This window comes from Gymnogyps californianus, chromosome 22 (genome assembly GCF_018139145.2).
Source record: "Gymnogyps californianus isolate 813 chromosome 22, ASM1813914v2, whole genome shotgun sequence".
NCBI classification, from domain to species: domain Eukaryota; kingdom Metazoa; phylum Chordata; class Aves; order Accipitriformes; family Cathartidae; genus Gymnogyps; species Gymnogyps californianus.
Genome location: NC_059492.1, coordinates 6684244 through 6708318, shown reverse-complemented (window position 1 = coordinate 6708318; position 24075 = coordinate 6684244). Strand labels below are relative to the sequence as shown.

Genomic DNA, 24075 nt, shown 5'->3' with positions numbered 1-24075 from the left:
GTAACCGGTGAAGGGGGCTATAAAACGGGGGGAGAACGGCGCCCGCCCGTCCATCCCCATCGCCTCAGGCCGCTCGGGGCAGCGCGCGCTGCCGCCGCCCCGCGTCACGTGACACCCCCCCGGGGTGGCTCTCGCGAGCGGTGGCGTCATCGCTGCGCGCCGGCGCTTGCGCGCGACCGGGTGGGGGGGGAGACGGCGGCGGCGGCGCTTCGCTGTGTCACGACGCGGCCTGAGGGGACGGCGGAGCGCGGCCGGCCATGGAGTACCTCATCGGCATCCAGGGCCCCGACTACGTCCTGGTGGCCGCCGACACGGTGGCGGCCTGCAGCATCGTCCAGATGAAGCACGGTGAGAGGCGAGGCCCGCGCGGCGTGAGCGGCCCCGCCGCTGCTCCGGTGGAGGGCCCGTTAGCTCTGCCCTCCCCGGGGCAGGCCCGGTGGGGAGCCCCGGCCGAGTCGGACCGGCCCTGGGCCGGCAGGGTGCCCTTGGGCTCCAGTCATGAGCAGGCGACCAGGGATGAGCTCCCTGCATGTGGTCAGGGTGCTCTGAGCCCCTGGCTCTGACTGCGGCTGTTGCAGTGGGCAGGGGTGGGTGAAGATGAGCGCTGCTGAGTGTTTCAGCTCAGGTTTTATTCGTTGTGGGGGCTGCTGGCCGGTCTGTGTCACTCAGAGTGAGCCTCGGTCTCAAAGGGCCGGTTGCTCAGAGTAAAGTTTCCAAGCCTGAGCCAATATGACTGCACTGTGTTGGGTTGTCATGTTAACTTACCGGTTCAGGTAGGCGTTGGCTTGTTAACCCAAACCTTGCTCTGTACCGCCATATAGATGTGTTAAAAAACTGCGCAGGGATAACGGTGAGTGAGATTAAATGCTTGGTTGTGTCTAATTCACTGGTAAAATGTAATTCATGGAAAAAAAGGAAATATTGGAAGTAAAAGCATAAGTGAAATTCACAGCATGTGAGCCACACTGTAATATGTTTTTGGTTTCTTTATGTGATAAAACATCTGGGGGATTATCAAGCCTTTTAAATGCTCTAAAATGAATTTTTCTGCCCACTGTTGCAATAACCTAGACTGAAGCTTGTTTACAAGGTGTAGACTAGAAACTTGTTTACTAGGTGTAGTGATCTTTCTAATCTAAATACCGTGGTTTAGAAGCTTTTTTAAAAAAAGTTGTAGATTGTAGTATTGATAAACTTCGCATAAAATCATGAATGTTATAGCTAGCAGTGCTTCTACCTAAAATATTTCCCTTCAGGTCTGTAAAAGTCAATTGGAGTAGTGTTAGAAAGATTGCTGTGAAAGGTGGTGGCACATACAAAATACAAACATAATCACTTTAAACAATGTTTTGTAAGTTAATGTTGGTTTCAGGTAGGCTTATTCATAAACTTTAAGGAAAATGTACTTAGAACATAGGATTTATTTGTCTTGGGGGGGGAACCAAATTTGTTTAGAATATTGGCATTTACTAATACTTGCTTTAATTTGTAAATAGATTGCAAGGGCTGATCAGTGTCAGTGGCCTTTCCTGAACTCTCAGGATATGCCGCTTCTGTGCGGCTGCTGGGTACTTTAATAACTCTTGAAATCGTATTAGAGGATTGTGACAGTTCATACCTGTCTTGCAGCAGAGATTATTCAGCAGCATTTAGTAAACTGAAAGTGAAGTTCGGAGGTGAAGGTCTAGTGTTGTTCCGTAGACCTACCTTCAGTATAGAGAAGTGGTCTTCCTTTCACACCAACAGCTACTTGAATTTTTCTGTCTCGGATATGTGAGTGCCAGTCTGATCTACTTAGATGAGACTGCAGTGTTAGAGTGAGCACAGAATTGTCTTCAGTGTTGTCATCACAACAACTTGGTTTCCCTCAAATACACGCAGACAAGTTTTTTAAACTGCAGTTATGAGTAAAAGTGTAGCTTACTGTTCCTTAATGTCTGTGTCTATCAGTGGGCTGTTTTATAATTTATAATCAATACTTAAATGTTCTTTTTTTTTTTTACAAAAAACAATGACAAGCAAAAACCTGTTTCTGAAAAAGTCTCACTTGCCTAAATTGCTAATTTTTGAGACACAGCTGGATATCAGGAAGAGGGGATCATTTGACAAGGAATTTGGTTCTGGATTTCCTAAGATTACTTTTGCTCAATGTGTTGATATTTCAGCTTTATACTAAAGGATTTGCTTCTGATGCAGTATATTTAGATAAAGTAGAATGGTCACTGCGCAAAATTCTTATTCCTGAACCCAAGAAGCACCACGTATAATGTTAAACTTTGTCTGAACACAGTATTCTGTGTGAAGTTTTAATCTTTTTTTGTGTAAGAAAGACCATGTATTTCTGAAATGCCTCCCTGCCTAAAGGAAGCACTTTGCGCATTTCAGCTTTGTTTCTCTTGGCGATGTGTTTAACAAGTCTTGTGTACTGTGCCACCAGCTGTGAGAAGCTGAATGTTAGGGTTTGCTCAGGAAGACCTTTTTGGTAGTGCTCCAGGTCGCAATGTAGTTATCCAAGTCTCTTACTTTCTTGCTTCTGAAAGAAATCATGATGTGTTATGATATTGGGAAAATAATTTATTCTTTCTCATGACCGTGGCTCTTAACGTTATTTTTCTTTGCCTAGACCATGACAAAATGTTTAAGATGAGTGAAAAGATCTTACTCCTGTGTGTTGGGGAGGCTGGAGACACTGTACAGTTTGCAGAATACATCCAGAAAAATGTTCAGCTCTACAAAATGAGAAATGGTGAGTGAAGGAGAACAGTTACTCACTGAGGGTTTGGAAGCAGAGTTAATGATAGGTATAATTTACAGTTGAACGTTGGTGGAAAGTGCTGTTCTCAAAGCTTATCTAGCTTTAAGGATTTCTGCCTTTTTAGTGTCAAGCAAAGGTGGTAATGAAGGCAGGATGAAGAAATGGAGATTGGATTATATAGTATAAACCAAGAGGTTTATCCAAAGCCCAGCTAACCTATTTGTAATATAAATGATACAATAATAGGTTTGTTAGTAAAATATTTCTCTTAATATGTCCATTGCATGGCAACTGTTAACAGTTTTCCTGATATACCGGACTGAAAAATTCAGGCTACATGCCCCTAGTATTTTAATTTCTTGAAGCTATGTATTTTAGTGGTCCACACAGATATGAGCTACCTGGATTTTGAGGGCCCTTTTTATGCTTGTAGCTTTCAGAATAAACTGGAATTAGACAATAGCATAACGTTTTGTCACTAAAGAATATCTTGTTATTTCAAAATAGGGATGGAAAGTCAGGAAGTGAAAAATGAATATGGATTTGTACTGTTATCAAATACACATTTCTTCTCCAGGTTATGAATTGTCTCCTACTGCAGCTGCAAACTTTACACGACGAAACCTAGCTGACTATCTTCGGAGTCGAGTGAGTAATAGCTGAAAGATTTTTGGCAAAGGCTTACAGGGGAAAAGTTCCATGTTCAAGTAACGCAGTCTGATGAAAACGGTGGCAGCTTCTGTCTTTAGTGATGAATTCACTTTGCTGAAAGGATGTTTTATTAAAATATAACTTGATTTGCTTGTTTAAAAAACTTATCACATCACTTATCAGTAACTAATACAACTGTAGTCTTAAAATTCCAGCCTTGGGCCCAATAAACACTTTGTCGCAAGCACTGCAGACGGCTAAGTGAATTAAGCCGCTTTAACATCGGGATAAGGTTGTCAGTTTTCATGCAAATGCACTGAATCCGTTTAATCTTCTTGGAAAATGATTTAATAGAGCAAAGCTGTTTGATGTACTTAGCAAAACAAGTCACTTTTGTAAACAGCAACATGAGGCTTTCAGTAAATATCAAATCCAAGTTGGAGCTGTATTTTCAAGTTACTAAACTCAATTACTGATTTTTCTCGTGGCAATTTTTTCAAAGTATGAAAAGATTCATGAAAGGGCAAACCGCTTTTACAGATCCAAGGTTAGGAAGCATTTCATTGGTATTCTTCTCAACGTGCTATATGAAAGAAAACAGGAAGAAATAGGATGTTGAGAATGAAGTTGAACAACCCTGTCAGGGATAGGGCAGGGGATAAATTGTGTTGCTATTCTAACAGTATACTGCGCAGGCCTGAAATGATGTTTTATCGGTAGCAAATAAAGGCCAGTATTAACTTCAGAGCTGTATGTTGAGAATTATGTGTGTGGAGTGAGGCCCAGACCCTTCTTCAAGAACTCATCCGCAGGAACAACCTAAGATCATTGTTCTCATTTCTGACATGGATGACAGCTGAAGGTAGCAAGTTTTCAAGTTACTAAAGTTAGAGCGAGTCAGTAGAACTCAGTGCAGGGTCCTGCCTCAGCCTCATACAAGAAATGCTACTCTTCTGGCTTAAACGGCTTCAGCCAACTACATGGATTAAGCATGGTTGGTAGATGATGGTTGGCAGTGATGCGGCTTGCTTAGCTTTTGTTCAGATGTGATTTGGAAGGTCTGTGTGTGTTTTGTGGAACTCTGTGCAGTTTTTGAGGTTGATGTGAAGTAGTAATGTTGCTTGGTGCCTGGCCCAGATGGCTGTCGGCTGCCTCGTCCTGGTGGCTCGTCTCAAGGGCATCTGACCCGCACAGATGGTGTAGGTGAGGCTGACACTGAATGTCCTGCCCACTTAAGCAAAGGCACCTATTTCTTACGTACGATTTACAGTACCTCTAAGAGGAGTAATTTAACAGGCTTTTTGGTAAACTTGGCCAGCAGGATGTGGCATTGATATGGCACTGTTGTATTCCTCTGTGCCATGTCCCTTGAGGCCTGATCCTCCCTGTGTCTCCCCTCCTTCCTGAGCCCACGCCTGCCTTCCAGCTCACCTGCTCCAGATGGGCAGCACAGTGGGGAGGACACTGGCAAAGGCAGATGTGTTTATTTACTGGAGACAAAATGTTGTGCTGTTGCAGATGGCAATGCCCTGGAGCAAGTGGCGCACTCTGACACTACTGTCACACTACAGCGATCTCCATCCTGTAGGGAGAACTCTTTTTTCTTTAAACATAGCACTTAATGATTTGTTTGTGGGATTTAGAATTTGATGATACAAACCTTGCTGTCAGAATTTTTTTCCCTGTGAATTTTGTTACATTTTCATCATAATTTGCGGGATACCAGAAGGATTAACACTAGCGCTATCTATTTAAATTGCATATAGGATTTCTGGAGGCTACTAATTTAATTATGTGGATGATAAAAAATGAAAAGGTAAAACGTGCCACCGCCTCCTGTTAGGAGTGGGAAAATATTTTAGAAGTAAAAAGTTTGGTGGGGGAAAAGGTAGTTTGCTGCTGTATTGCCACTGACCGTGTGAAGCTGTTTCTGTTATGGAAGACTAGAAGGTATGTGAAGGGGAGTGGCTAACACTGAAACAGTAGTTGTTCAGGCGTTATACTGTTGTAGTGGCCTAGCCCAAAATAGAGCTTGTTCTGCATTGTTAATCACTATCTGGGTTCCTCCCTATGTTATCTAGTTTGATTTCATTTATGAACCTTGTGGCTCCTGTAGTCCAAGTTCCTGATATCTTGGGGATGGCTGTCTTGTAAGGCAGTGCCTTCAAGTTGTTCTTTTGGTGGAAAGTATCACGTGTAATGACACTTTTAAAAAGTTGGGGTTTATACTCTGAAGTAGGGTCTGAAAAGAATCTTTGTTGGCTTCCGTTTATCTGTTACAGTTGAGGCAAACCTAGAAACTGCTTTGGAGCCAACTGGCTTTTGCATAGGTGAGTGGTGCTGTGGTTCCTCTTCCACTGTTACCTACTCCAGCATCTCACTTGATTCGCCTGCTGAATCAAGTGCTGGGTTTAGTACATTTAACGTCCTACTGAGGTTGCGTGGTGGTGGGGAATAGGAAAAATGCCCCCCTGCCCCTCCAAACCCAATGAAGTTCAGTTTCTTGTTGTGATGCTATGTTTAATTACAGGTGACAGGGGGTCTGGCCTGAGTCCAAAGGAAGCCTGTCAGTTCCTCTCTCCTTGTCCACACTTGGCAGGATGCTTCCTCACGCCCACCTTTCTCCCCCTTGCTGTGACTTTGGCTTCCGCCAGATGTCACACCGCTGCTTGTCACCACCCAGCCTCCCGCTGCTGATCTTGTTGGTTTAGTGTATTTATCACAACTGTTCTCTTCAGCTGTAAATTCTGAAGAATTTCACACATCTCTTAATTGCTGTGGTTATTTTAAATCAAACAGTATAAAGTGCAAAGCTACTTGGGATGAGAAATACTGCCTCTAATAGGAAGGTTAAGTTTGGGGGGAAAAAAATCTAATCTATCCTGGAGTGTCAGTCATCCACTCATTTGGTAGCCCTTTAATCACACCAGTCTTCTGAAGAGTTTAGAACTGTTGGCATGGATTTAGTTACAAAAGTCAAGGCTGCCTTTGGAACGGACAAAAGGATTGAGATGTACAAGGAATAGCAGTCCCAGCATAGAGATGTTAGTCCCACTAAGACAGCACTAAGGTGCTGTCTGCAAATTTCATTTGTAGTCATGGAAGTGGTAAATAGATTATGTATATTTTCTATGTTTAAATCCTGCCTTTCTTGAATAATAGGAAGGCATGGGGGACACTTTATGTACGTTTGAGTTTTAAGAAGTTGTCTCATAGACCATTAGCGGGAGAACTTACAACTGAAAAACAGCTTACAGATTTGATTAAGTCTGTATAGCACCATTTATTTATGGTTGAGTATCTCGCATATGCCAGTGTTGGTAATTCAAAGTCACACAATAATTTGAGTGATCTTGTGTCATGGCTCTTAAATATCGACTTGTGTGATGTTTCAAAATAAATAAATGATGAAATACAGACTAATTAAACAAATACAGCTGCATGGTAACTTGTTTCCAAATATTCTCGAATGCTTTGAAGATTAAATCACACAATTCACAGTGATATGTTTGATATATAACTGTAGCCTGCTTTATTCTCTCTTACTATCTGGTGAAAGTAAAACCAGAATATCCTGTGGATTTTTTTTTTAGTGCAAATTCACTGTGCTTAGTATCAAAATGAACTTTTTCCTATGACAAAGTTAATGTTTTGGCTTTAGGGTGAAATTGTTTGCTTGTTCTAATCTATTGTTAGTTGCATCAACATTTTTTTCTTATTTTGTTGCTTTGTTGATCTAGGCATTCCAGCATTTTAAGAGATATCCTGTTAGTATGATTAATTTAATAAGAAACATTATGTAAATATGAAAATACTGGAAGTATATAAAAGCTGTTTTAAAAAATATATACAATTCCAAAATTTTCTTGTGAGCCTATATTTAAAAATAATACAGTGCGCCCATGTTTCATGATCTTATAAAGTACACATCTTGGAAGAAGATGTATAGGGACATCTGCTTTATTAATTATGGTGGAACACACTAAACCTAAAACATGAAGGAAATGGCTAAGGAATTGCTAAACTTGCAAGCACAGCACAATAAAAAGGCATGGTTACATTAATGGGGTTACATGGTCTTTTTGGATAAGATGTAGGTATTTCTCAATCATGTTTGATAGGCTCTTGCTGAAGTCGTAAACAAGAATCAGAAGACAGCAGCTAAAGCAGACTAAATTTCTAGTTTAAGAAAACTGTTTCCAATCAAACAAAAAAGCTACGGCTAACATGATGTTGCAGTATCTTAGTAGTCAGTTTTGAATAGAAAGAAACCAATTCCTTAGATCTTCTTCATTCACTTGATCAAGTTAGCCTAACATCAAAGATTAAACTTGGTATGTGCAATAAAAAAATCTAACTGCCAATTAACAAGACAGCATAACACTGTATATAACTGTCTGCACTCTGTGTAAGCTTTCATATGTGCTAAAATGGTCTATGGTTAACAGTAGTGTGACTGAGAAAAGAGCATGCTAAATTAACAAAGAAGTTCTTATAAACAGCAAAATGTTCACGTTGTGCTTGCATGTTGACAGAAAAAATCGAGAAGTTTTATGTTGAGATGAAAGAATCTGGTGTGAAAACATAATTAAAATTTTCTTGAGTTTGAATGTGCCATGAAAGCTTTTAAAAGAAGAAACACACTAGTTTTCAGGAGAATCAGAGTTTTATGTTTTTATTTGCTTATGCATTCCATATTGCCAAAAGACCTAATCGGTTTTAGGTTGCGATCCATAATCTCCTGCAGACAGCACTGATGTAGTTGCTAGTAGCATTTTATGGCAAAGAATTGTGAAACCAACTATGCTGCTGTTCTGTAGGTGGCATGGGGAATTAAGATTCAAAGATTTGGGTGTGGCTGCTTTAATGAAAACATCGTTTCTGTTTGTAGACCCCTTACCATGTCAACCTTCTCCTGGCTGGCTATGATGACCACGAAGGTCCTGCCCTTTATTACATGGATTACCTTGCGGCTCTGGCTAAAGCTCCTTTTGCAGCACATGGATATGGTGCATTCCTTACCCTCAGCATCCTTGACCGCTATTACAAGCCAAGTAAGTGGAGTCCATGGAGAAGAAAATTCTCCTGTTACTGATTAATAAATTAAAGGCTTAAACTGAGAGATTGACATTTGCTGAGTCAGATGGTCCAGCGCAATTGCTGTGGTGCTACAGATTTGAATTTGACTCTTTGTTATAACAAATGTAGCTTTAAAGATTGCCTTCTGTTTTTGCTGAAATGGTAATGTGAAACTAGTCAACTCCTTAGTGTTTTCCTGTTTGAAGCATAACAGACTGTAAGTGAAGGAAGTTTCAATTTATTCTAAAACATGACTAGATTTTCCTGGACCATTATTAGCTGCTAGTAGTCTGTTTTTAATAAATAACATTTTGATAACTTTATCTTCTACTTGCTTGTCTGTTGGCTATGACATTCACGTTTTCCCAGAGTGTCAATCTTCAGAGGGCAGTCCCAGATCCTATTGCTCCATATCTTGCATTGGCTTTGTGTGTGATATATTAAAAACATACAAGTGAAAAGATACTGGTAGCAAGATTATCTCTGAAGTAGTGGTGATGAAGATTGGTCGGTTTGGCTTACAGTTTTATGCACGTGGTAGCTGTTTATCATAATTCTTGTACATGGCTGTACCTGTCTAAAGTTTTAATTTTAGAATCATAATCCAATTCTTACACTGCCAAGGAATAAACATGGCCCCATCCCCACTTTGCAGATGAGGAAACGTACAAAGCTGGGAACGTTGTTAATCTGACATCACTGGCTTCAGCTACAAAACTACTTTACTCCTGTGTGCAAAGCTGAGTTTAATCTCATAGCAGAGATGTTTGCTTAGTAATCCTTTCATCTATCTCCTGCAAGAAATGTAGCTATAAACTGACAATTTATTCTAATGGGACTTCTGCCTGAACAGTGGATGCAGGTCTGGAACAAACTCTAGAAACAAGTTTTGTGAGATCCACAGAGCTTAGTTGTTTTCTAGTCATGTCCCTTGAAAATTACACTGCTCCATTTTCACCGCTCCTTGTAAAAAGAGAAGAATAGTGAGCTACAATACGTTGTCATGGCTTGTCATCCCTATAGAGTGCTGGATTTTGTCCTAATGTGTGAGAATAGCAGGGGCATCACACACGTGCCTTTCCCATTATTAAAACTAATACCCAGCAGGGAACGCAGCACTAAAACCGATCTCCGCCTACTGTTGCTGACTTGCGGCCAGCTGTGGACAGATGGAGCTGATTTAAAACTGTAATAAACTCGAGGAGAGAGAGATGGCTGGACTTCTCCGAAGCTCAGTCCCTGGCCATGGGAGGCAAAATTCCGTCATGCTTCCCATTCAGTGTAACAAATCGATTCTCAATGGCTTGTTGCAGCGTGAGCGCTTTGGTGCAGGGCGTCCTCAGTACATCTGGAAAGTGTTTTCTGTGAGCTGGGAAGGAGAGTTTTTGGTGCTCAGCTGAAAAGCTGTTTAAATTTAATAAAGTTTCTGTTGAGAGAGATGGCCTCTAATTGAATCGATCTGTGGATGTTTTCTCTTTCAGGTATCACACGTGAGGAAGCTGTGGAGCTCCTAAAAAAATGTCTAGAGGAGGTGAGTTGCCAAACTTAGGCCCTTATGATCTTGAGAAAGGAATGTTTGTTTGCATTCATTTGCTGATATTTTCCTGTTCCTCTTGTTGCATTTTTTTGCTCTCTTTGCCAGAAGGGGTAATAAATGCACGTTGACCAGATGTGGAATAGCTACTGAGGAAAAGGATTTGTGGGCACTTGCATTGTCTTAGCATGGTTCGTGTCCTCCAGAATGTAAACTTGAAGCTTAATTGCTTTTCTTTACTTCTGGTTCTTCCATGCTTACCATAATATTGATACAGACAGTCTTTGACTTTTTCCTTTTATGTTTCTTCTGAACATAACGCAAGCGTCCTTCTGTTACTTGTATTACATTTAACTAGTGTATACTTTTAAGTGTACTTCTCTTCCAGCTTGTGAAGTGATACCTAGCTGAGGTAAAGATTTGACCTTAAAGTTCATGATCAGTTTTAGTGTAAACATAACCTTTCAGACTCCAAGGCTTCTATTGTAGGAAAATATTCTTTATCCTTGTCTTTAAGAGATTGAATTGAATGTAACTGGGAAGAAACATCTGGGGAAACATCAGGAAGAAGTACTCTAAAGAGGTTCTGTTTGAAGTATCTTTTTGATACATACACTTTGTGCCCTAAGTTGTAGCCCACTCTGGTCTTCCTGCTTAAACGTCTTCCTTGTTAACAGGCGTGTGTATTTTGCATCTCTAGCCTAGGCTTGTCTAACATGGATAGTCTTATAACAGGGAACAAACTCACACTAATTGATTCCTGAGCAGTGAAAAAACCACTGTAGTTCCTAATATTTCAAGTCACTAGAACCAGGATGGAAATTTTGGTGTGCAACAGCATATCCCTTAAATTATGCTCTCCTCTTTCATTTAAGCTTTGAATGAATCTCATCTCTTTTGTCTTTTTCTTTTGTCAAACAGCTTCAGAAGCGCTTCATCCTAAATCTGACTTCTTTCAATGCCCGGTTCATTGACAAAGATGGCATCCATGAAGTGGACAATATACCCCTTCCAAAAGCAATGTCCTAACCCCTGAGATCTTTCTTCAGTGGTCGTCTCTTTTGTTCACTTTTGGTTTTTTCTATTCATTTGAAGCACACAAGTCATGTACTGCCCTGGGAGATCAAATAAAGATTGACATTTATGTAGCCAGTTTTATCTTTTTATTCCACTGATCCTTCCTGAGAGTGTTTAAGTAAATTGTTCCACAGTGAAGGTGAAACTTGATTTACTGTTAATGGGCGCACATTCAGGTTACTTATCTTTCTTTCCTCTTCTGAGATTTTAGTCCCCCCTGCCAAGTTTTCTTATGTGTGGGAAAACTGGTACTGTATTTTCTAGATGACAATGTGCTGTCCTCTGCTCTCATAATTAAAGCTCAACAAACACCAGGCAAGTGTTTCATGCTAAACATACAGCATCTACTTTATTTTTCTGAAGATGTTACCACTGTTTGCTTTATAAAACAATAATAATCAGGTTTTCAAAGACTTAATTTCCTTTTGATATACTTTGTTTCAGTCTAATCCAAGTGAAAGGTGAAAGAAAAGATTTTCAAGTAGAATGGATTTTAAAATGCTAGTGTCGCTTTTAACTCACCTGGCCATGGTTCTGTTACTGGGAAGGAATATTCTCCCGCTGGCACAGTCAGCTCATAACTTCATTAAGTATTTTAAATATAAACTGATGTATCAATTGCATGATTTTTCCTAATTGATGTGTCTGTACATTTAGAAGTACATGAAAGCAGTTCAATGAGAAAGAAAACTGCAGCACTTTTCCTAAATCTTTGAATTGCTCTCAACTGTTTCCATGAGAATAATCACTGATCTGTCTAGGCTCTAGATGATGCTTCCATATAAAAACTCCGTTCACAGAACAGCCTCAGATAATTATCATGTGGCTGATACTTGCAGGCTGCCCAGAAGTGGTTCTTCTGAGAATAATTTTCATTGAGACTGCTTCCCTACTTGAATTTGCATTGAATGAGTTAACCGTTTAAAATGCTCTGTTTGGGTGCTTATTTCATGTTTGAATAAGCTTGGAAAAAGAATCTTGGAAATAGAAGGATGGATGTATACAAGATTGTGTGCAGACCGTATTACTTGTGTGCCATGGCATAACACCTAAGTTCTCAGTTGGGAAAGGTAAGTGACAGACCTACGTGTCTTTACTTGTCAAAGCTTTTTTGGTCTGTCCTCAGTAGTGTGTTTGAGGATGTTAGTCTCTCCCCCAGAAAGCTGTCAGTCTTGAAGACCAATGGAACAGGTGAGAACGGGGTTAGAGACTGAGGCTTGCTTAATGTCACAGAAGAAAATTGCAGCTCCAGTGCCTTAACTCATCCTGCCTCTTAAGACTGCCCTTTCTTAAATCTAATTCTGAACTGAAGTCCCATCAGGCTTTGTAGTTTAATTCTTTCCAGAATGAGTTTAATTATCAGCTGGTTTTGTTGTAGACATGGCTGCAACGGCTTTTCTTTAAGGCCAATGGCATATAACTCTCAAACATTTTGCTAAAATTTACTTTGTCTTTTAAAAACCTTTTCAAACTTTTTTACACTAAGAAAAGAAGTCCCCCGCCCGATTATTTTCTCTTGGCAGGTCACACTTAACCTGAGTAGAGTCTGAGTGTTCTAGTTCTGCGATTGAAATCTCACCCCTTCATGTTGCATTAATGCATTTGTTTAGCTTAATATGCAGCATCTCTAATTTATTTTACCACTGATATTGAATGTTTTTGCAGGTTTCTTGTCTCTTTTCGAAGTCGTCATTGCAGAGCGGCTGAGCCGATGTGATGTTTTTGTCACTGCATATCAAAGTAGTAAGCCTCCTCATTGGAGGTATTCATTATTTCAGACACCAAAACTGGGGTGTGGTGCTATTAGATTATGTGAGTCTGGCAGAGAATCTGCCTGGAGTTTTTATTGGCACCTATTTGCATGCAGGTGATTAATAAACATAAAACAATTATTCCCTTGCAAACACCCTTGTTGGATTCAGGTTGGAGTGGAACATATGTTTTGCCTGAGGGCAGGGCCCAGGATCTGAATCCCCCGTTGAGTGAAAGATCCAAGGGGTTGCATCAGAAGCCAACAGAGCAGCAACCTCTAGGAATGAATAAATACAGACCTTTATTTCAAACCAGTAGAACAAAAGAATTGGCCCACAATGAGATTGGAGAGCCTCTAATGAAGCAGATTCTTTTGAAGGCTTTCCAAGAATTTACACCTTTTAAGGAAAGGTGTGATACTTTTGCTGTATAACTTTGTTTTAAAGGTTTACAGTGCTGATCTTTAAATTCAGAAACATTCAACTTTCATTTTTGACAGTAATATATGGAATCTGTTTGAAAAAATCAATTTTTTAAGTTTTCCATTTGCATTAAGGGGAAGAAAACTTCGTACCTTCTTCAAGTTTAGCCCTAAAGCTTTTGGAAACCGTATTTTGCCTAGAATCCAGGAATCCCTTTTGGAAAGAATTCACCTTTCCATTTGAGAAGCATCTGTATTTATCATGGCAGGCTTCTTTTGTAAGAAGTCTCTGAAAGAACTGAGCACTGCAAGAAAGTACTGCTTTCTATTAATAAGTTTTTTCGTTCTTCATATTATAAAAAATTAATGTTGTAAACCAAGGTAACGTATTCCTAGGGCATTGTAGCCACGGTGAGCTGTTCGCCTTTGCTTTGGCTGGTAATTCTGACCATATGTTTTACTACCAAAGCCTCAGGGCCTAAAGAGTTAACAAGGCACTTTTTCTCGTTTTAGGTTTCCTGTTTAAAGATAGTCTCTTCCTGAGCGCTGTGCACGTACAGATCATTGCACCAGCTCATCTCTTCAAGAGCTTGGAGTCTGCTCTAAGATCGGTTTACAAGGGAACAGAGCCTCTGTGCCTTAGGCCACGTTACGCTGGGAGTGCTTTGCTGAAAGAAGTATGTGAGTGTAGGTGCAGGGCTCGTAGGTCTTTTTCTTGGTGTTATTTATTCCTTTTCAGGGAAGAAAATCTGTGTTTTGTTGTAGGCCTTCACGCATACTAGAAACACAGAGGAGGTCGTCGGTATTCAGACAGCTGGCTGGCATAATTGTACTTAGCACAAGCTTGTAATGTCGTCAGGACAGTTCTGCAGTCCTAAAAGTGACTAGATGAGTCAAAGTCATCTCGCGTGATGAAGCTTCTCCCCGCGTGGGATGGCAAGTGACAACTGAGCGCAGACATGCAAGTAAGAACTGAAATGGCTGAAAGGTAAAAACTACCTCCCCTGTTGCTGTATTCAGCCTTTATGTGGAACTACTGGTGGGGGAGAGCGCCCCAAGTTGATTCACCTACGTGTTTCCCCAAGATTTCTCCAGTCCAAGAAATCCATGACCCCGTTCAGATAAACCGAGAGACGCTTCAGCCATGGGTAGGTGAAAAGCCGTGGGCAGGGACTGCTTCTTCTGTGTAAACCTGCGTGCCCTCAGCAGGCGTGCTTGTAGGAATTGGTGAGCCAATGTAGAGACTACACAGCAACCGAATAATCAACGATACAGAAATAAAGCATGTTTGGAGCAATCCTATAGAGTATTCTCAGCAGTCTTTGACTTCTGTTCATGGTGAAGTGATGAGACAGTCCCTGGCAGAAACTTTGTTTGCAACAAAATGGAGCTGTCACTTTTCAGAGCAAATATGTAGGAGCAGAGGGGAGAGATGAGGCTAAGCTCTCCCAAGGATGTGTTTTCATTTGCTCTTGTCTCTGGTTTTGACAGGAGGTTCCTACAAGAAGTATTAGCCGATGCCAGGGCTGACATCATGGATTATGTTCATAGCACTTAGGATTTGGTTGATTCCATTTTCCAGTCTGAAGCAGGGACAGAATATTCTTTTTGTATGAAGTAGCTTGACATCTAAGGAAGGAAACACCTCTAACTTTGCTACCTGTGAAGCACTGTACGTATTGTCTGTAAGGAAAAATAAATTTGTCCTACCCATAAAAAAGTTTTATCCTTCAAGCCATTTTTAATTCTTTTCTTTAAAGGTTTAACCTTATACAGATCTTCCATGTGTTGTTATCAGTCTGCCATCAATAGTAATTGTGCAGGAAACTTTCCTGTGAGCACTGATCAAACTGAACAGCCATAAGTTGTTTTAACAGATTTTTAAAAAAGCAAAATGGAAATGGTGGAATTAAAATATACAACTTCTCTATTTTCCACGCTCTTGACTATGTTGGATTGAATCTCTGTGTACTCCTGACTTGCTGAGGACTATCTTAAATAAGTTAGTTGTCTTGAAAATGTAAAGTGACAGTTTAAGTGTTTTGTTTCTGTGCTGCTGTGCAATTAGGTAGTTACCCAATAAGCTTATTCATGTAGTCTAACTCGAGACAGCTGTGGAAGGAAGAGAGAAGACCCTTTACTGTTGAGGACTGGTGAGAGGGGAAAGGAGGTTGAAAAGGGTCTGCTTCAGAATTGCCACTATGTTCTTTTCCCCGTGATACAGTAAAGCATTAAAGGTTAGCAAGATTTGTGAAAAACTAAATTCTGCTGATCAGATCTGTAGATGTGAAACTAAATGTGGATAGATCTGAATACCAGCAAATGTAGTATAAGTTTGGATCTATAAATTAACTCTAAGGCAACCGTACAAGGTGGGGCCAACCTAATAATCTAATTGTCTGAAATGATGACTTGGCTAAGTGTATTTTGATTTGGGTAAAGTACCTCTTGCTTAGCAGAGGCTTCCTTGATGTCGACAAATATTTCTAGTGTTTATACACAAACATGAAAATAGTGCGTCTCCTTTAGTTAATTTACAGAAGACAAAGCAGGCTCCATCGTATTTTGTCAGTGTTTTTAGGATTATTGACAGTATCCTACTATAGTACCACCAAAATGCCTGTGGGCTTAAGCGATGCTTGATCTCCTCTTGCTAAATGTTGCACTTGAAATGCACCAGATGCCATTACCATGCCAGCAGAGCTCTTGGGACTCTGTTTGTGGAGAGAACCTGTGCATCTCACAAGCCTCTTCCATTCAGCAGAGGGCAGTGATCTTGCACGCACACCGCCGCCTCCTTACAAACGTGTTTGGCCTCTTCATCTCTGCACGGATCATCTGATGGTCACAGAAACGCAACGTTACGGAGAACGGATTAATGCCTTGTCCAGCAGTGGCAGATAGGACGTACCGGGTTGTTCCTTCCCTTGGAAGATGCATGTTTTATTTTTCACAAGTGTCGGACAGTTGTGCCATGAAACAGATAATTATCCATGTTTTCACAAGTGAAGGCTAAGATAGCTAGTGACTTGCCAAAACAACCAAAAAGAGTAGCTGGAATCCATCCTCTACTAGTTAGTCCAAGCACTAATGAGCAGAGAGGTAAAGTTAAAGTACATCTTTAATTTTTTTTAAGATAATACCGTTCTTCCTTGCAAAAGCGCTCTTGACGTTTACTACTATGTGCTTGAAGTGAGGATGCTCACAGTATTTTATCAGCAACAGTATGCTGAGGAGGAATAGCTACAGCACCATGCGATACTATTTTCAAAGAACTTTCTGTGATCCCACAGCAAAATGTGCTTAAAAAAAAATCAGGAAAAGTCTGAAATGGCTGTTTTGGAATGTGGAATATTATAACACGTTCATTTGCTTTTACCCAACAAACATGTAGCGTGTTGAGGCCACGGCTGAAAGATATCATTATGGTCCTGGGTTTAGCAGAAAATGCACTTGTCTGTATAATTAAAATGTCCACAGTTGGAGTATATGGGAATCAGAAACTTTAAAGTACGTAACCAGACTCTGACATCTGGGAATTGGGAAGACATTTCCTAAGCTGTCAGATCATTTTGTGGTTTTCTTTTTTTGAACAACAGTTTCTTGAATCTTGGAAACTTGTGTTACTGGGGAAGGCCCAGTACAGGATATAAAAGCATCTCCAGGGCTTGTTTCTTATTTTCTCTCATTTAAAGTGATAAGGTTCAAACCTGTTTCTCTTTTCATTTTTTGTAATCATCCTTAAAATCATGTAGCTCTGAGTGGGCACCTTCAAGAAGAAAACAATTAAAACTGGGTTTAGTTTCATTTGTCTTACAGTGTTCACTCAAAGCACATGAGAAACCTGTCCAAATCATCACACTTGGGGCTTTGGTCTGGGTACATCTGATATTCCTAGGTTTGTGTATTAGTATTTACCTTAGTGTTTATTGCCCATGCTTTGATGAAGTATCAGGAGGGCTGGTTGTGTGAACACTGCCAGAGGTCAGCTTGCCTTCGTCTCAGATGTTTACATAAGCTGGTTAAAGATTTGAGGTTAACCTCTGCTGATGTTTTTAGGAGCTGTAAAGCCATACGTTTTTGGTTTTGGTTTCCATGTTGGCTCCAAAATTTGTGGAGAACTAAACCAAAAGGTTCTTTATGTTCAAAAGCTGTGAAAAAGCTTATTAACACATGGCCTTAATAGAAAAAAATCTTTGCCCCAAACTGAACGGAGCTATTTTTCCTCACAGCGCTTAGCTGCATTACTCCTTAGCTCAGCAGATTCAAAGGCACTGACAGCTTTTTTTAAGAATACTTTAAAACAAGAATGTTCCTTTAATTTTTTACCTTTCATCAAAGTCTTCAGACTTTACCAGGTAAGACCTATAGTGTAGATGCTCTAAACCGTCTATCTTTCTTCCAAATGTTATGAAAGATGCTCCATAGCATGGACAGGTTTCCCACCTCTTTTGCCTTGCTCATTTTCCTGGGGACAGATAAACGCTTCCCAGTGTGCTGCCTGAAACCTGCCTCCTTTCCTGGTGCACGCGTGGCCGTGCCATGCCGCGGCGGTGATGGGCTGCGGATGGGCTTGCTCCCATTTTGGCTGCAGAGAACTGTGCCGAACTCTGTCTTCCGCGCAAAGAGATGCTGAATGAGGCAGAGCCAGAGTTATCTGTGCTAAAAGCCTAGTCTGATTTAGCATGGTAATTACTGCGTTCTTCTGGAGGCTCCCTGTGATGACCAAATGAGCAGGAAACTCTACAAGGTATAATATGCTCCTGACATATGACAAGGCTGGGGGAGAGGAAATGAAATGAAAATGGGTCAGGAGTGGGAGGCCTGGGCTGAAGCAATTCCCTGTGGTGCCAGGGTCCATTTAAGAGTCAAAACAGCAGCACATCACAAAGAGGGTGTAAGAAAGGCTGTTTCCAGTGTCCGAACTGAGCAAACTGGCCTTTCCACTAGTCTCCTCCTCAGCAGTGCCTGTGGCACCTGCAGCACAAACATGTGATGTATTGCCTTCCTAGTTTGGATGCTTTTCTGCCTTTGTTTTTGCAATGAACCAACAGGCAGCAAAGTAGAACAGGGATTCTTAAAGGATATAACTTTTTATCATTGGAAATAAAATAATAAACTTATGGTCTATGTCTTTGAAACAGACTGTTGAAACTAATTTTGGTTTTCTGTAGTTATGGTGCTAGACTTGAATTGTCTGGGTTTGGATCGCAGCTTTTCCCCAACCCCCCTGTGTCTCCCTCTGCAAATCGCTTTAACTCTGTATGTTGCATCTGTTTTCTGTAAGATGCAGGTAACTATTTCCTTTGTAATCCTGTCTACTGAAATAGAAATTTGGGGGTAAGATCTCTTTGCACAGGGCCTAATACAACGAGAATTTGATGTCTCATGGCACAAGGTACTACTGGAATGTAAACATAACCCTCCTGAAACATAGTCAGATATGCTGATTGGATTGGATGAAATGGTTTCATAGGAAATGCTGCTCTTTTGAAAATATTTGCTGCATGCTGAGAAGTAAACCTGTTGGAAAAGAAACGTCCCTGGATGATACAATCTGCGCAGGCAATGCAAGTCCTCTGTTTGCAATTCCACGTAGCTGTCAGAGTAAAGTCTCCGAGGTGTGATGAAACTCATGAACTCCAGAATAAAAGCACGCAGTATTTCAGCCACTGATGTTCTGAAGCTCATCCAGTAAAAAACTCCATGGATCCACTTTGATCGGGTCTGTAACGGAGTAGAAGTTGGACTCTGGAAGACCTTGAGAGTCCAATGGAAAGAGTGTGATTTACTTCTTATAGCATGCACTTGAGGATAAATAAATCCAAGATGCCATTGCAGAATTAGCTGGAACTTACCTGTTCTGTGAGATAACAAATAGAACTAAATAGAACACGAAATTTTGGGTGTGGACAGAGGAGGATCGTGGACTGATTATTGTTTCTTTGTTGAGTGCAGGTCATTCAGTCACACGAAGAATATGCTGCCTCCTGGGGATTCTTTAGCCAGTTTAAGGCTCTGTACAGTGGAAAAGCTTGAGGGGAACCCAAGGCACTTCTGCACGGCCAGACCCGTCATCAGGTGAGAAGACTGTAGCATCCAGACACATCTCGACGTGCTGTAGAACTTCTTGACTTGCAGCAATAGCTTGATCTTTCTCTGAACTCATTTCACACCCCCAAAAAAGCTGAGTTGTCTCCGTTTAACAAATCATCTTTGGCTATAACCTTTGCTACTAGAATGAAGCTATCCTTATGGGAAATAGTTCTGAATTTCAGGGTATAATTTTAGCCTTTTCTCTGCTGAAAAGAATCAAATGAGAAGCATCTGAAGGTGTCAAGATAAAAACATACAAAGGAGCCATCCAGAATAACGCTGGCATCGTTTTTGCTGCCTGCCTGCCTCAGAGAGGTTACTGGGATGCTTCAGCACTGCGATTATGGGGTCAAAGCTTGGGTGTATATTCAACGTCTGGAATTATTATTGCTGTTTATGGTATCCTGTTGAAAATGCAGTGATGCTCAGGTGGCCACAGTGGGAATTCTGTGCAATATAAAGGAGGTCAGGCAGGAAGACCAAAATGATACCTTCTGGCTCAGCGTGTTCAAATTCTGTGTAATGACTGGGTTTAGACTGTTTCTCCCAAAGTCTGTTAGGATAATTAAGGCTGTAGTCGTACGCTGCACATGACGCTGTGCTATCTGTCTAGGCTGCTAAATCAGTAATCTCTGAAGCAAGCACTTTGTCACCCTTGCAAATAACACTTGTTTTACTGCCTGATTTGAAAATGTTTTCGGTTTTGGTGGTTTGATTCAGTTGCACTAACAGGAAAAACTTCCTTTGCTCACTGATGGTGTGGCTCCTTGGATTCTGTATGTAAAGTTTGGAATTCAATGGACTCTCTCATATATGAAAGAATGCATTAACTACAGGTCAGCAAAGTCTGTTTATTGTGTTGGTTTAGTACGGAGAGCTATTATTACCCTGTTGCTTTTAAGGTAGCCTGCTTAAAGGTAATTATTTAGTCTATCCAAAGCCATGCAGAATGCCAACACAACCTCTGCTTGTTTACGTTAATGATACAGTGTAGAGTCACAGTTCAGTGTTAACCTCAGTTTACCCTTGGGATAGCTGACTGTTAAGGGAATGAAAAGTTTTTGTTAATGTTCTTCTTTTTCACTTGTCAAGGATTGTCATGTGGTTTCCCTGGACTTGTCATTTATTCAAAATTAATTCAAAAAAGATTTTTTTTTTTTCCAATTCCCCTTTAGGATTGAAATTCCAGAGTGTTCTATAACAAGCGTAGAAACCATGAGCCTGAATCTATTTTTACTCTTTGACACAATCCCGCATATTTCCCACGATAATATTTGTAATCAGTGTGGGAATTTATACCAGGGTTGAGCCCTGAATTGTGTAAAATGCCTTTTTTTTCTCATAGGATGGAAAGGCAAAGAACGCACCAGGGGATGGCCTTGCTTGACAGTGAGCCGGGAGGGGAACTCCAGCACTAACTCATTACAAACAAGAATTGGCCTGGCACAACCTCCGAAAGCTGTGCTCCTCTCAGGTATCTCTGTGGGCCTGCAGAAATGAAGGTGTCCAAACTTTTGGGAAGTGGAAGTCTCAATGCTTTTAGAAAGTTGTTCCTACATGACGCGTCCATCGTCAGTCTCGAGCATCTGTGCCAGAATCAACAAGTGAATCCAAATCATCAAACTTCCTCCCAATTAAAAGGTAATTGGTGGCATCCTGGCCTTTCAGGCACCAGACTGTTCCTCATAAAACATTCAAAAGACTTGCAGTTACCCGAAGAGGAAAATGAGGCGGGAGGTATTTTTCCACCCGATGGACGTGGCGTGTAATTACTGTAGGCATATCCTGATCCTTTGTCTGTATTGCTCATTGCTGCTATGTCTAAGAATTCCTTGATATTCAAAGAGTGCCCTAACCAAGTCAGGTTTTCGTAATATGATTACATTATGAAATTATATTTCACGCCTGTATATTATAGTGTGCACACATACACTTTCATCATGTATCCGAGTGTAGTTTGCTCTTCTCTGATACCATGCACCAGAGGATGTCTACAAATCAAATTATTTCAGGATAGTTTTCCTAAATAACTCCATGTAGGGAAACCTGTATTGTAGCACAAAAGCACCTTACTCTCCTTTATCGTAATCCATTTTAAACACGGATTATGCTGATGCAGAACAGGGCGCTCCTATTTTGGAATAATTTAAAATAGGAATAGTTTTTGTGCTTTCAGCTCACACCCTGCATTATCCAAAATAGCTTTGAAGTGTAAACAAGCCTCTAATGTGTCTGTAGTATTTCCATTCTGCTCCCTGGCTCCTCCTTGTTCCCTGGCTCTTCCTTTGGGAGGGTCCGGAGCAAAACCAGACCTGCAGAGCTCGTCATTTAGGTCTTTGCTTTTACAAACTTCATACCAAGGGACATTTCTCAATCCGATTCCCAATTTAAATGCATCCCTAAGCTTTTGAAGGGAGTATTTAGATGCAAGTTTCTGACTCTGAGCCATTCCCACAAATTATATTAGTACATAAAATGTTTCCTTTTGCACTTTTCTGAAAGGGAGAAGGGTTTGTATTTCTAACCTCCTGTGGTCTCTTTTGGGACCGTTTGGTTGTTTCTCTATTATTATCTGTCAGCCTATTCTGCAGCCTCCGGAGAAAACTGATGGGTACAGCTCTGAGAAAGGTCCAGCATAACAAGTGCTGTAATGACTCAGACCCATGTCCATCTGCCCAGTCTCTAGCTGTGACGAGCAATGGACGTGTAGGGAAGACTGCAAGCGTGCTCTCTAAAATCACCCCTCTTCCATTGTGTCAAAAGCCATTTACGCGTCTGCTTCCGTGAAATGCCACGGCTTCTTGCTTGTCCTCTGTTCATTTATTTAAACCTGCTTCCTGACTATTTCATTTGGCGTCCTGCCTCTTGTTTTAGTGTCATCTTTCCCTGCTTGTATTCTTTTATACCATTGTTTTCCACACCTCTATCGTATATTGCTCGTGTCCTTTACAAGTGGTGCAGCTCTAATCCCTTGGTCTTTCCTCGCACAGAAGTCAGTTCCCACCTGAGATCGCCCTGGCTGCTTTTCTCCTTGGCTTTACCAGTTGGGCTGGCCAGATCTGCAAGCGGCATTCAAGACAGAGCAGTGCCATGCAAGCACACGTATGTCGTGCAGCATAATCTGTTTTCTGGTTTGTTAATCCTTTTTTAACAGTTCCCATCGTTTTGTTTATTTCTAAGCTCCTGTGAGTACGAGGTGGCTGTTTTTAGAGTCCTATCCATAATAATGCCACAAACATAGCAGCTAATTTGGAGAGCTTCACTGCATGTAGATTAGCAGGGTTATTTTATCTGCTGATTTATCACTCACTGACTTGATACCGTGAGGTCCTTCTGCAGGTCTTCACAGACAGGTTTAGATTTGACTATCCTGAGTAGTTCTGAAGCATCTGCAAACACATCATTTCACTGTTCATCTCCAGCATCACCAGAGGCGCCGGCCGGCTCGGCTGCGATGGCTTGCGAGATCAGGGCATTAACGCCAGCTCCTGTCATTCTCTGAGCTCTCTATTTGTGACCGCACAGATCAGTCACACGTCAGCCATGAAACTGGAGGATATTGTTTCTTAAACCTATGTAATATTTCAAGATACAACCACAGAGGCAGAAGGATCCTTGTTCACAAAGACGATGGAGGTGCATTCTTCAAATAAAAAGAGGTTTATTAAGATAATGAGAATGACATTGTGGTGTGGGTGTTGTACATCTATTGCAGCATTAAGAGAAACAACAGCAAGTACAAAATCCTGCAGAACTTCTATAGTCATTATCATCACAGCCTATCTTGTCCATGCTACGGTTTTGTGTATCCAAAACTTCATTCCCATTTCTAATGGCAGAAAATCCAGAGACTTTCATCTTTCAAAAAAAAACCCCAAAAACAAACAAAAAAAAAAGGCAAAACAAAAAAACCAACTCAATTTGATATAAATAACTTGCACTGGACATTTTAAAACTTTCAGATTTTAATTACACATAAATAAATATATACAGATTTAGAACAGTTCAGTTTGGCCTCGTTCAAGTTCTGCTCCTTGTGCTTTGTTAATTATTATTAATTTTAGAAACTTGTGTGCTGTTATCCGTAGGTTGTGGAGTTTGAACTAGTCCTGGGTTTAACTTAACCTGCTTTATCCCCAGCTGTGACCGCAGCAGTTGGGAAGGCTCTCCTCGATGGGTTCCCGCCCTGGAACCATCGGGCGTGCGGTTTGTTCCTCCCCTCGTGGTACGGCTCAGGGCTCCTAACCCCGGGGGAAAATCCGCCTTGAGTCTCAGTTTGAAAACTGTAAACGAAGTCTGAGACTGCTTTAAATCCAAAGCAGTTCTGCTGGCAATTTTCTCTTGGCCTGGCTTTAGGACTGGGCTGTAGGTGGGGAAATAGGAAGGTTTCCTGTGTGTTTGCCTGTCAAAACCAGCTGATAAATCCAGGTACAGCCAGCGCTCCAACTCCCTGCCCTCTGCTGCTCATGCCTCCAGTTCTTGCACTGATGAGGTTTTTGCTCTTTCTTCTCAGTTTTTCAGTTGGAACAAATTCCTGGAGCATCTCAGGATTTCACTATGGGTTTTTAAAAAAACAAAACAAAATAAAATTGCACATGACTTGGCTTCCTGCATCCACGATTTTAAAAAAAAAAAAAAAAAAAAAAAAAAGGCAAAAGCCATCAGCCTGGCTTATTTTCTCAATCTCACTATGTCCGTTAGAGTTGTTTT

General features: G+C 41.0%; 1 protein-coding gene across 2 annotated transcripts; it reads left to right on the top strand.

Annotated features, from left to right (window-relative positions):
- Positions 1-218: 218 nt before the first annotated feature.
- On the top strand, positions 219-11167 carry PSMB2 (proteasome 20S subunit beta 2). Of its 2 annotated transcripts, none has more exons than XM_050910067.1 (6): positions 219-348; positions 2624-2746; positions 3333-3403; positions 8298-8460; positions 9967-10016; positions 10941-11167. In XM_050910067.1, exons 1-6 carry the CDS (start codon positions 258-260, stop codon positions 11046-11048), a joined length of 606 nt encoding a protein of 201 aa, XP_050766024.1. In that variant the 5' UTR covers positions 219-257; the 3' UTR covers positions 11049-11167. The 2 variants fall into 2 exon arrangements, with proteins under 2 accessions (XP_050766024.1, XP_050766025.1); XM_050910068.1 differs by having other exon boundaries at positions 258-273.
- The last annotated feature ends 12908 nt before the right edge of the window (positions 11168-24075 follow it).